Source organism: Phocoena phocoena, chromosome 1, assembly GCF_963924675.1.
Source record: "Phocoena phocoena chromosome 1, mPhoPho1.1, whole genome shotgun sequence".
In the NCBI taxonomy this organism is placed as follows: Eukaryota; Metazoa; Chordata; class Mammalia; order Artiodactyla; family Phocoenidae; genus Phocoena; species Phocoena phocoena.
The window spans coordinates 182,268,232-182,280,439 of record NC_089219.1 but is presented as its reverse complement, the minus strand read 5'-3'; the positions used below and the strand labels follow the sequence as shown (position 1 = coordinate 182,280,439).

Below are 12,208 nucleotides of genomic sequence, written 5' to 3'. Positions count from 1 at the left end.
CCTCTACAAAATATATGCTGTAATAGTATCTTCTCTATTTTTTAAATCACATAGTTATTACATGATGCTAGGTGTGTAAGGGAGATCTTCTTTGGTAGGTTTCTGCCTTCTTTGGAAATCTCCTCTTGGATGTCTCATAGTTAACAGAATCAATATTTGTGAGAGCACGTTCCTTACAGTCCCACCTGAACCTGACACTTTTGTTATATTTCTTTAAATAATTCGTCCTGGTCGCTTAGGCCAGAAACTGAGGTTTGGGGCTGGGCAGGGATGTGGGATGGGTAGTATTTTTACCTCTCCCTGTCACTGATCCCCTGCATCTAAGAAGCTAACAAATCCTGTAGAGCTTCCTTCTTTCCTAGTAGATCTTGATTAACTGGCATGACCCTCTGCTGAATGCTGGCCTTTGCAGAAAGTTTGTGACTTTGCTTCTCGTTGCAGAAATCATCCTCTAAGAAACCAGTCAAATTCATCAGATGATATTGTGCCTTATTAGTGAGAAATTCATAACTTCACTTAAGGATAGCCATTAAGGGCATAGGGAAACAGCTGTAGTATTTAATAGAGTGCTTTGGACTCTGGGTGTGCCTAGTAAAATAAGTTACTATTATTATCATTCCTCATTTTGAGAATGCACTTTTTCCCTCTTGTTACACTGTTAATTATTTTCTCAACAATAAAAAAGAATACTTTCCTTTTTAAAACGGTTTTAAATGAGCTCTTTTAAAAGCCATCTATCTGCAGATGGAGAAATTGAGTAAATTAACTGCCTTTCACAGCTACATAAGTGCTTTTAGCCCATCAAGTTACACTGAAACATTTAAAGTTACCTCATTTACAACCAGCGAGCACATGCAAGCTCTCTAAGAATTGACACAGCTGAGATCAACCCCATTTTCATTTCCCTCTAGTTCAGATATGTGAGAGAAATAAATCTGGTCCGTAATTGTTACATAGAAGTATCTGAATGCCTCCTAGTGGTATACTGTATGCTCTAATTAAGGAATTTTAAAAATAATATTTATTGAAGGAATAGTGTAGATAAACTGTTAAAACTTCTAAGTGCAAAGTAATAAAATCCTTTAATGATAGCGTTCTAAATGGAACAAATTTTTTGCCATATAAAATTAATTAAAAATCTTAACTGGAAAAGAAATATAATACATATGACGAAGATGAAAATACTTTTAGTCAAAATTTTTATGTTTTTGGTTCAGATTAGATTATTTTAACTGACTTTTAAAAAATCTAGTGGAACTATTTTGCACTTAAATATAGACAAATGTTGCTGTTAAGATTGAGTTACTTTGTTTACATTTATCCTTTTGAATTAATTTGATTACTATGTATAAATTTTAATTTCTTTGTATAATAAAATAGAAATAATGGTTTATAGAAATTTTGTGGTGCATTTTCAGATGGTTTTGTTTTTAAATTCTGATTTTCAAGTTAAATAAAATGACTTATTCAGTAAATGTCTTGAAAATGCAGACTATAGCAAAACTTTAAAATGAAGAATGCTGATTTAATTATTGCTTTAAATGCTAACGAAATTACTCAACACATACAGAAATATAATTTAGAATGTAAACGAAGTCAGAGAAAGAATTCTGATGAGGGTCAGTAGGAGGGAGAAAAAAAAAAAGCGATATCCCTTTGTTAAGCATTTAAAAATATTTAATTAGCCGCTTGCCAAAACAAAACAATTAAAGTGGCAATTACCTTTAAAATAGCATCAGTGTATTTGCAGCTGTTGTGATATAAAGCTAGGAAACACGATGTTAATCTGAAATGAACAGTTTAAATATGAAATTATGATATCCTTGGCTTCCTGTGGTACAGCTGTCAAGCTTGGGCAGCTCGCTGGTCAATAGTGACATTCTCCGTGTCAGTGAGCAGAGTCTCCTGATACCGTCACCCGCGGTTCACACGTTGCTGAAGCTCCAACTGTCGAATGTTGAGTCCCCTGGTGATACTGCAGCTTCCAGACTCTCCTGACTGGCTCATGTTTCATTCTTTGGCAATTTGCCCTAATGATATCCCCCAGGAGCTTTCAGCCTCTCCTCCTTCCCATATTGCCTCGTGGTGTATTAATCTGAGTGAGTGCAACCTGGGCGGCACACACTGTAATTTCCTACGGTTCCTTCTAAGATGCTCGCCTAATTTTTCAGGTTTCCTTTTATATGTTCTAAGTTTTGCCCCCAAACACTATATTTTCAGGAAGTTATAACCATCCACATAAGATGCCCAAGAAGCTACTTCGCTGCTTATGTGTTTTTCAGAGGGCCTTCTGAAACATGAGGCTTTTTGCAGGCAGAGTTGGTCAAGATAATGTGATTCAGGTCGTTAAGTAAATTGTTTTATGAGTGTCTTCAGTCTTTGATAACTTGAGCATGTCTCTCTGTTTGGAGGGTCAGCGGCTGCTTACTGCTGTTTTCCTTTCACAAATTCTAGTTAACCGCCTGTCTCCATGGATCGGTCGCCCTGCTCTACCCGATGTACTGGCAGCACATCTACATCCCAGCGCTCCCTCCTCATCTGCTGGACTACTGCTGGTAAGCTGGCTCTGCCGGACTCCTGGCAGCCCAGGTGTTAGGGTTAGAAAGAGTGCTTCATGTGTAGATCCAGTGAGCTTGGAGTACATGTGTGTATATACATGAATGAGATCCCTGAAACGTGACGTGGAGATGAGTAACAAGTATTAAAAGGTGGTTTTATGAAGGGAAGAGTAGTTCTCTCCAAAGGTAGCAAAAATTTATACTTGGCAAACATAAAGTTGTTTAGATTTTGTGAGTTTCCTCTATAATCATCTAGGTAACTAAATGCATAAATAGAAGCCGATCCAGTCTTCGCGGTGGTTAGGAGCATTTTACAGAAGTTGTAGTGTCAGTGAGAGCACCACATCCCAGATGCCAGCATTTGTCCGCAGAGTCTTTCAGACACCAGGTTGCCTCTGTCGGAGCACACGCTCGTTACCTCCCCCTCAGGACACACTTTCCTGCACGCCTCTTCCCTCAGTAGCACATCCAGTACCAGATACCAGCAGAGGGGTTGCCTCTAATGCAGGGGTTCCCTGAGTTCCTGGTTATCGAAGCCTCAGCCTTGAGCCACTGTGAAAATCAGTGTTGACAAGTGTCGGGGGCAATTCTGGAAAGTTTCTTGTCATCACAGACACAACTGCCAGTGATCTCACCCAGTCTGACTTCAACTGTCCCCTTCTCCTGGAGGTTAGGGAAGAATTAGACTCCCAAACAGCAGCCTTGGGATCTTCCTCGGGGCTGTAGGGTAATCATCTTCTGCAGGCGTAGCTCAGTTCTTAAGAAACCAGATGACATTTTTCCTCTAAACCATGCATGTGCGCGCGCACGTACACACACACACACACACACACACACACACACATACACACACAGAAAGAAGGAACTGATTTTGACCATAATGTGTTCATTTATATCACAACTAATGTTATTAAAAAGCAAAGCTCTTTTAGAATCAAAGTAGTTATTTATTTAACTTTCTGATTTCATGAAAAGCAGATCACTTAAAGTGTTTAAGGGTTAAAATGATCTAAGTTCATAACATTGACGTTTTCAAGACTAGCCTTCTTCAGGACGAATGATTTTTAACGAGAGTGCGTATCTTTGGCCACATATTGATTGTACCAGTGAATTGTGTGTTTCCACAGCAGGGTAATAGGATTGATAATGCTGGGCAGCAGGTTTCCAGTGACCTCCCACTGCCATTCTGCACTTTGGGTGCTGGGAGGGAGAAACTGTGGGGCAGGAGACTGTAGGTGTGGGGTTTAATTACACTGTGAAGCACCACACACACACGAATCTGAGAGTAAAGCTGGATCTAGAAATAGCTCTCTTGGTATTCACTTTAGAGTGTTCTTCTCTGACCAGTATACCTAGAATAGATTAGCATCCTTGAAAGCAGGAACCTCAATTCTTTCATGTCGACATGTGTAGTAGATCTTTCCACATAGTATTCAGTAATTAAAACTTATTTTAAATAATATTGACAAAAGTATTTGAAAACATAGTGATGTATGATTCTTTAAAATCTATATTAAAGTAGTGGTTCAAGAACCAACACTTTGTGAGGTTTAGAATTATATTTTATCATATGTAATATTAGTGCCATTTAAATTTTTCTATAAAAAATGTTCTGAAATCTTAGGAGGTAACATCCCTTTAAGTTCAGTTCTCTGTAATGATTACACACTTAGGACTTTCTAAAATATTGTTATTTAGAAACTATTGCTACCTCTTTCCAGATATGTCTTCCTGATACTTTCTAACCCTGCCATCAAGTCATTTTTCTGCTGCTTCCACTGTGATGAAGGAAGCTTGTTTCAGTCTTACTAGTTTCTAACCTCTGAAATAGCCACTTTAGGACAAGTTCTAACAGCCGCCATGCCAGGCACTTCCCTGGCCCAGAGAGTAGAGCAGTGATAGTCAAACAAGGAGTTATCTGAGAGTTCCTGAACCTTAAGGTCACAGTGATAGGCTCAGCTTCTAACATAGGAAGTGGGCAGTATCATATACTTTTTTTTTCCCCGAAAATAGCTGTCTATGACTCCAGCTCTCTTTCATTGTCAGAAAATTCCATGGACTAAACTGTTCCCTAGGGAAAGTGGTTTTCTTCCCTTTACATCTTTGCAAATGATCCTATATGCAAAAGGGAGAAAAATATTAGAGATTATCCCTTCAATCTCATGGGGTTTTTTTAAAGAAAATTTTATATTCCACTCCAAAAATAGCACCAGGAAGATGTGATAGGGGTAGGTGTGTATTTTGCCAACTCTTCAAGGTGATTGGACTTTCCCAATCCTGAGGCAGTCCTGGCTCCTGGAAAGTGTGTCTCTGGTGTGGCATAGACTTGGAGGGCCACAATGCCATCTTGTGACCGTGGATGAATAGCGCATCTCGGTCGGCTGACGAAGGCTTGCTAATTTGTCGGCTCATTCATTCATCCATTTGTACGCCAGACATTTAGTAAACATGTGTTTGCCAGCCCGCGAGTATGTAATGTAATGAATAAGACGTAGCTCCTGCCCGCTTGGATCCCCAGATAGGAAGAAATTCCCACGTTTGTGCACACGTACACACGCGCACATCGTGAGCACAGAGGAATACTGTGACGCTGTAGGGTTTAGGTCTGAGGCGTATGAAAGGATGCTGAGCGGGACACCTAGGAGGAAGTGCCCGCCTATCTGCTAGGGTAGGGAAGGCTACTGGGAAGAAGTGACGCCATCTTTGTTTTCCCCTTAATCTACCAGTATAAGGGGGAGATGGGGAGTTTCTATTTAACAGGTATAAAGTTTCACTTATTCAAGATGATTAAGTTTTAGAGATCTGTTTAACATTGTGCCTTTACTTAACCAATACTCTATTGTAGACCTAAAAATTTGCTAAGAGGGTGGATCTCATGTTAGGTATTGATACTGTAAAAACAAAGCAAAACAAAACAACAAAGGGAAAGTAATATAGCAAGTCTAAAGTGATGTTGCCAGACACGCTTAACCTTCTGAGCCCTTAAACACCTCGGAGGTAGTATGATTCCAGTACCAGTAAAAGTATAATCATTTATTTGTTCGAGAATGGTTGTCACCTCTTTATTTAGGCTATCTGGTTCTTCACTCTATGAAAGGAGAAGATTTAGCTCCAGGAGAATAGTGTTTTAAAAACATAAATGGAAAATTATGTTGTTTAGACTACCCTAAGTTAATATACTGCTGTTACAGTCTACCCCATGGGTGGCCTCCATGAGAAAACCTAAAAAGACAAAAAGCTATTACATAGTCATTATTTTTCAGCAAAGATTAGTTGCTACCGAAAAGAAACAGCAGTCATAATAGAGCCTTCTGTGTCTTATCTTTGCAAAATAATTCCATTGACAGAAAGATCTAGGCTAGTTTTGCACATAGCAGATAAAACATCTGTGTTGCCAAGGATCTCTTCCTGACTTATTAACACTCTGTCTCATTAGGAGATTTCAGCTAGGGTAGCAAAATTACTTTTCATGAGACTTGGCTGACTTAATATTAGGATGTATACAATCCAATTTTCATGACAATGAAATAACTATTCAGTTAAATCTATATTCTGAAAAAACATCATGTTTATTTTAGGAAAGTATGCTCTAGTTAATGTTTGCAGTCTAACATGTTTATATTTTAGATTTATGTAGAAATTAGTGAGGTAAAAACACGTAGAGATACCCAGTGATCCCATAGAAAAAGTTTTGGTTTACTTTATTATTAAGTTCTGCATAGGAATTCTTTATTGGATTTTTATTCTAGTTTAACAATTTCTGTAAATTTATTGTTTATGTTTCAAGAGATAACTAGCTTTCATGAAGTTTTAAAAGTGTTACCTTAGATGTATTTCGTAGGACTTCAGTTGGTAGTTATTACTTTTGGCTCTGATTGTTTGAAATCTGATCCACTCAGTGTACCTTCAACGTATGTAAAATGGATGTAATAATTATTTTTAGAAGTCTTAAGTGTTTTGATTAACACTCATTGTATTAAAACGTGCTTTGAGGTTTGAGATATTATGAATCTTGTTGGCCGGGTAACCTAGCCTGGGGCGAATTGAGAAATTGCACAGTAACTTTAATAAATTTGTACTATTTTGGGTGTGGAGAAGGCTTGACATATTTAAGATCTTGGGAGTTGCCCACCCTGTTTTGTGAAAGTTGCCGGAACCCAGTCATGGGAGCCCAGAGGAGTTAGTGGCACATATTTCTGACTGTGGACTCACAGAAGGAATTCCAGAGATGAGAACTTGAACTGGGGAAGCAACTAGCCTCCTTTTATTTAAGCAAAAGTGGAAGAGTCCACATTTATTCCTTCTGTTTCCTTTTGAAGGCAGAAAATATGTTAGATCTTAGGGATATCAAGGCCTATAAATAGTTCTCAACTTTCAGTCAAATGAAATATCCAGAATATCAGATCAATTCCAGATGGTCTACTGCATAAAAATAAAAAAAAAAAATAGGAAGGAACAAAGCTGTAGAAGACAAAGACAACTGGGAATTAGAATCTAGTACAATATGACTTAAGGAACAGGCTAATAAGGATTGGAAGAAGAACTTGAACCGTTTTTATTTTTTGTGAATCCTGGATATAGAAGTTAGTGGCTAGCCATCCTTAAATAAATTAGGAACTGTTTAAGGTTACTTTGAAAACTGTGGATCTACCAAGGTGCCTCTTTTATCTGTTACTGATTCTCAGCAGCAAAGTAGACATGCAGGAGTTTGGACAGCTCTGTTCTAATAATGACGGGGATGTTTGGAAAATTATGCAAATTCTTTGAAAAAGAAGGTTATCTGTTTTCATTAACAGAAAAGGTTTGCATTATATGTAACACAAAGATGTATATAAAAGAAATGCCAAAAATGTTTTATTTTTAAATAGCTATTTATTTGCATATCTTCTATCACATTTGTAGACATTGTTCATTTTCATGTTTTCTTGTTAAATAACATTTTAATTTTGAAATGTCAAGTTGAATAATTTCCGCCCTATATTTCATGAGAAATATTTTTGAAATTGCTAGTAAGTCTTAATTTGTATATTACAAAAATTATTTAATGTCTATTCTCTGCCAGAGTATAAGCTCCAGAAGGGAATATATTCTGTCTATATTGTTCATTATTGTACCCTAACCCCTATGCCAGGTACTGGCACCTGAGTATGCTCCACATATTGTGTTGAATTAATCAATAGAATTCTTAAACTTACCTGAATATTTTAAAATTTATTAAAATTATATTATTACTACAATTAAAAGTGGGATAAATAAGGATGTACAGAGTTTAAATAATAGACGAGATACATGAGTGGAAAGATAGCACAGAAATAGAATGGTAACAGTGGGGGAGGAAATTACTTATCTTTGCACCTCTAGTTCCCAAACCGTGCCTGGCACATAGTAGGTCTCAGTAAATATATTGTGACTGACTCAAAAATTTGGGTGACTGAATAGTAGGTGTGAAACAATGAATATATATTAAGAAAATCATATAAGAATCTAACTGAATAAAAAAACTGTACAAAGAAATGTGAATAAAATTGATGATTATTTAGGATATATTTGATGGGAAGTATACAGAAAAGATTCATCTCAGACTACGGCCTAGACCCTAATATTCTTGTTTATTATACATTATAACTTTTAATTATAAATGATTTTGTGATTTTATATAAATCAACCTTAATTTGAATATATTAATGGCCTCTAAGATTATATTTGAGTTTTCTATACTGAATAATTTTAAATATCTATGATGTACTATGTTAGAACTATACATTTAATAAAGTTATTTTTAAAGCATTCTGAATTACTTATTGTTTCAGTTTTAATGAACTATATGAACACATACATATATATTTTTAATTTAGTGCCCCAATGCCATACCTGATCGGAATACACTCCAGCCTCATAGAGGTGAGTATCTTTCAGACACGAGATGGTGATAACTATTATTTTTATGAATTAATTTAAAACAGGTGTGTTTTGAAAGAATATCAATTGAATAGTACAAAGATGTGACTAGTTGCATATTTAGAGTGTACTTACATGATCATTTTCAAAAAGATAGTGTTAAAATAACTTTATTTTAATTAGTATGCAAAATGACCATCTTCAGTGGTACGAGACCCATTGAAAGTAGGTTCTATTTGGTTGAAGTCATACGGTAAGTTTTAAATACTAAAAACCTTAGTCTTTGATGAACCACTTTCTTTATGGAACTTGAGATCTTTTATATCTATTTCTCTTTCAGAAGAAATATTTCTGTATTTTGAAAGTGAGAATTTATGTAATTATGAGTCATAAAGGGAAAGTGTTTTTATTTTGCAAACTTCACTATAATTCAGTGTACCAGTGTTTTTCAAAATGTGTTTTAATACACTAATCATGAACTTTTAAATTAGAATATAACTTTGTAAGACTTTAATTTCAGTCCTGTTGGGACTTAAAATGTAGTTTGGTTTTTTTTTGCACTGTCATTCGAAAATGACTTTTGTCACTTGTTATCACTGTAGTGAAAAACCTTGAGCTTTAAACACCTTTAGCTTGAAATCAGTGAGATTTCCAGAGAGGACTTCTTATAAGATTAGCTTCTAAAAAAGTAAACAAAAGACTTGGGTCAGTTGCATGGCATCATTATGCCAGCTGATTTTTTCAAATATATTTCTTTTTTTGCTGGTTGTTCGTATTGTACTTTAACCCAGTTTCTAATAAGCAACTTTAATGAGTTAGATTTGGTTTTCTGATTAGTTGTTGTCATTGTATATACCATCAGTCATCACTTTGCTGATCAAGGAAGAGCCTGGTGATTATTTTAAAATTCCTGAGCATCCTTTGTGGAGAGAGTCGTGCTTTAACCATTAATAAAGAATACATTTTAATGAATTTTTAGTAGGTTTAATTCCTTTTTAATTTTGAAGTCTGGGTTGGATAACATTACGACTCTATATTTTGTAAATTTTTAGAAAACAACTTCTTACAGCCCAAGGTACTTGCAGTGAAAGGACAAATTGTCTAAGATAAAACATGAATAAATAGGTATTTAATCTGTTATTAGAGTGTGGAATATATGACTGGCATTTTATTCATCAGTAGTTTGACCTTTTGCAAAATCTAACCATGGTTGGTTGGTATGGTTTCAAAAAACGTCATCAAATTTGATTTTGATGTTAGTGCACATATCTCTTCTTATGTAATGTACCTAATAGAATATGTCATTTTTATAATACATTTATTTATACAGATGAAAAATATTTAAAGTGGTTGATTGTACCTGTTGATGTTGTTATTATTATTTTTACATAATGATTCTAGACCAACTTTTAAAACAAATGATTCAGCTTTTCCAAAATATTGTAGAAAGGGGTACATGCTTTAAATATTCAATTCAGTTTATCACATGTTTATTGTACACTTGTAGAGAAAATCAGTCCTTTTTTAAAGGAGCAAATTTAAGAATTTTTTACTCCTTAGAGTATTGTCTTGGAGAAGCAGTCCTTTCTAACTTTAAATTGGCTTTTATTAAATGAGACTGTGTAAAGCCATGATTAGATCGGCTGAAATCTCTGTACCTTTTATACTCTGGACTTATCAAACTGTCTTAATAGTCAGTGTTATTTGGTTTAATAGTGAATGAGAAAGTATAATAGGAACTTTAAGAATGTCTTTCAACCAGTTGGGTACCATTTAGTAACTTTCTTCTTAATCTTTTACCAGGTGATACAGATCCTACGTTTCTATTTTTATGATGACATTATTACACAGATTATTTTCACTAAAATTCTGATCTTTTGTGCTTTTTTATTTTATATAAATGGTATTATAATTAAAATATATATATTTACATATTTTATATATGAGACAGAACTGAATAATTTTCCACATTTGTTTGGCTGCAAGTACAACTACTTTTTGTGGAGGAAGAATCAAAGTATTCTCTTCTCTCAGTCAAGACAGTTTCAACACTTTTTATCAGTTTTACAAAGACTTTTAAACAATTGTTCAAAGACATGAAATTAATGTCTTTCTAAATCTTTTTTAAAAATTATTTTTATGCGATCATAAGTAAGAGATGACTAGAAATCTCTTTTTAAAAAGTAAATTTGCTTCTAAAATAAAGGACAAGGGCATTTTGTTCTCCCTGAAAACTAGACTTTAGGGATGAAGTCAAAGCAAACTAAGGCCTATGATTGGGAATAAGCCAGTACAGGCTACAGATGTGAGGGTTATATTATTTGTTTTAATACACAAATGATTCTAGGTAAAGTGTTGGGCCCAGTTTCACAGTATCGTTGGCTGCTTCCACCGTGTCCCTTCCCTTGCTCCGTGTGCAGAGTGTGCAGGTGTGCTGGCATCACCTGGAAGGAGGGTGGCGTGTGGAGGATGCCAGGAGTCTCGCCGGTTCAGCATCTGCTTTTGTTCTCAATAAGACTTTGTCTATGTCCTAATATCATTTTCTTATTTTTGAAGAAAAAGCACATTGTTTTCTCACATTTTCTTACTCTTTCCCCATCCAAACAAGTTGATGAATTTTATGAGATGTAAAAATATGGAACAGAGAAAGTGGTGCTGTTTTATATGCCATATGACTTTCCATTCCTGTTTAGAAAAAAACGGCTAAAGCCTGATTTGGAGGGAAATAACAGAGAAAATACATTAATAAGAATTTTTTTTTTAAAGATTTAAATTACATGCTATCTTCTCCCCCTTTTTTTGCTTATGTAGAATTGTTCTCGTTTTAGGGAGGCCCAGTCTGTTGATTTATTGAAATGAATACATTTTCCATTCTTAATGAGCGGTCCCGTTAACAAATTTTAATATTCAGCTATTATCAGACTTCTTAAAACTAAGAGAAACTTTGAAAAAGGTATACGTTTCATACTAATGCTAATTTCCTTTATTCTGAGATTTTTTTTTAACTTTTTATTTTATATTGGAGTATAACCGATTAACAATGTCGTGATAGTTTCAGGTGCACAGCAGAGTGACTCAGCTATTCAGAGTTTAGTGTTAGCATCATTACAAACATTTTGGGGTCGCATAACCATTACCCTATGCTATTTAGAGGAACTCATTTCATTCCCTGAAAAATACATCAGGTTTCTGGATTATCTTTACATTTTCTGTTAAAATGGCAACTCAGAATTGAAGATGGAAATCAAAATTATGATATACTTTTTGCATACAAATGCCATTAATATAAATATAGTTTTTGTTCATAGGTTATTTTTGTAGTTATGCTATAGTTGATTTGTAGATAACCACATATTTATATATGTAAACCTTTTTTACATATATGTATGCACATGGAAAGGAAATGAGTTTATTTATAAATGTTTTGACAATAGTATCACCGTTATAAGTTACTTTCTTAGAAATGGCCATTTTCTGAGTCTTACTTTAGAATAATTATAATGTCTTTTACAGGACAGAGTTTTAGAACCACGTGCCCCCTTGAGAATGCATATTCCACATAGACATTGTGGCTATCCTAACACATAAAAATTCCCTACTCTAAACTACCATTTTCCTAGCAAATTTAACATTCTACCTGATACGCAGAGATTTGAAATTCTAAGTGGATCGCAGAAATTCCAGTCTTGGCTAACTTAAAAAATTGGCTTGGCCAGTTTAATATTAAGCTATTTAAATAATCTGAAAAAATG

At 34.9% G+C, this 12,208-nt stretch overlaps 1 protein-coding gene across 1 annotated transcript in view; it reads left to right on the top strand.

Annotated features, from left to right (window-relative positions):
- Positions 1-12,208, top strand: part of DENND1B (DENN domain containing 1B) — a 247,938-nt gene that overhangs the window by 138,336 nt on the left and 97,394 nt on the right. The window contains exons 10-11 of the mRNA XM_065878083.1: positions 2,455-2,555; positions 8,414-8,459. Coding sequence (XP_065734155.1) covers positions 2,455-2,555; positions 8,414-8,459 — 147 coding nt within the window. The remainder of the gene's footprint in view (positions 1-2,454; positions 2,556-8,413; positions 8,460-12,208) is intronic.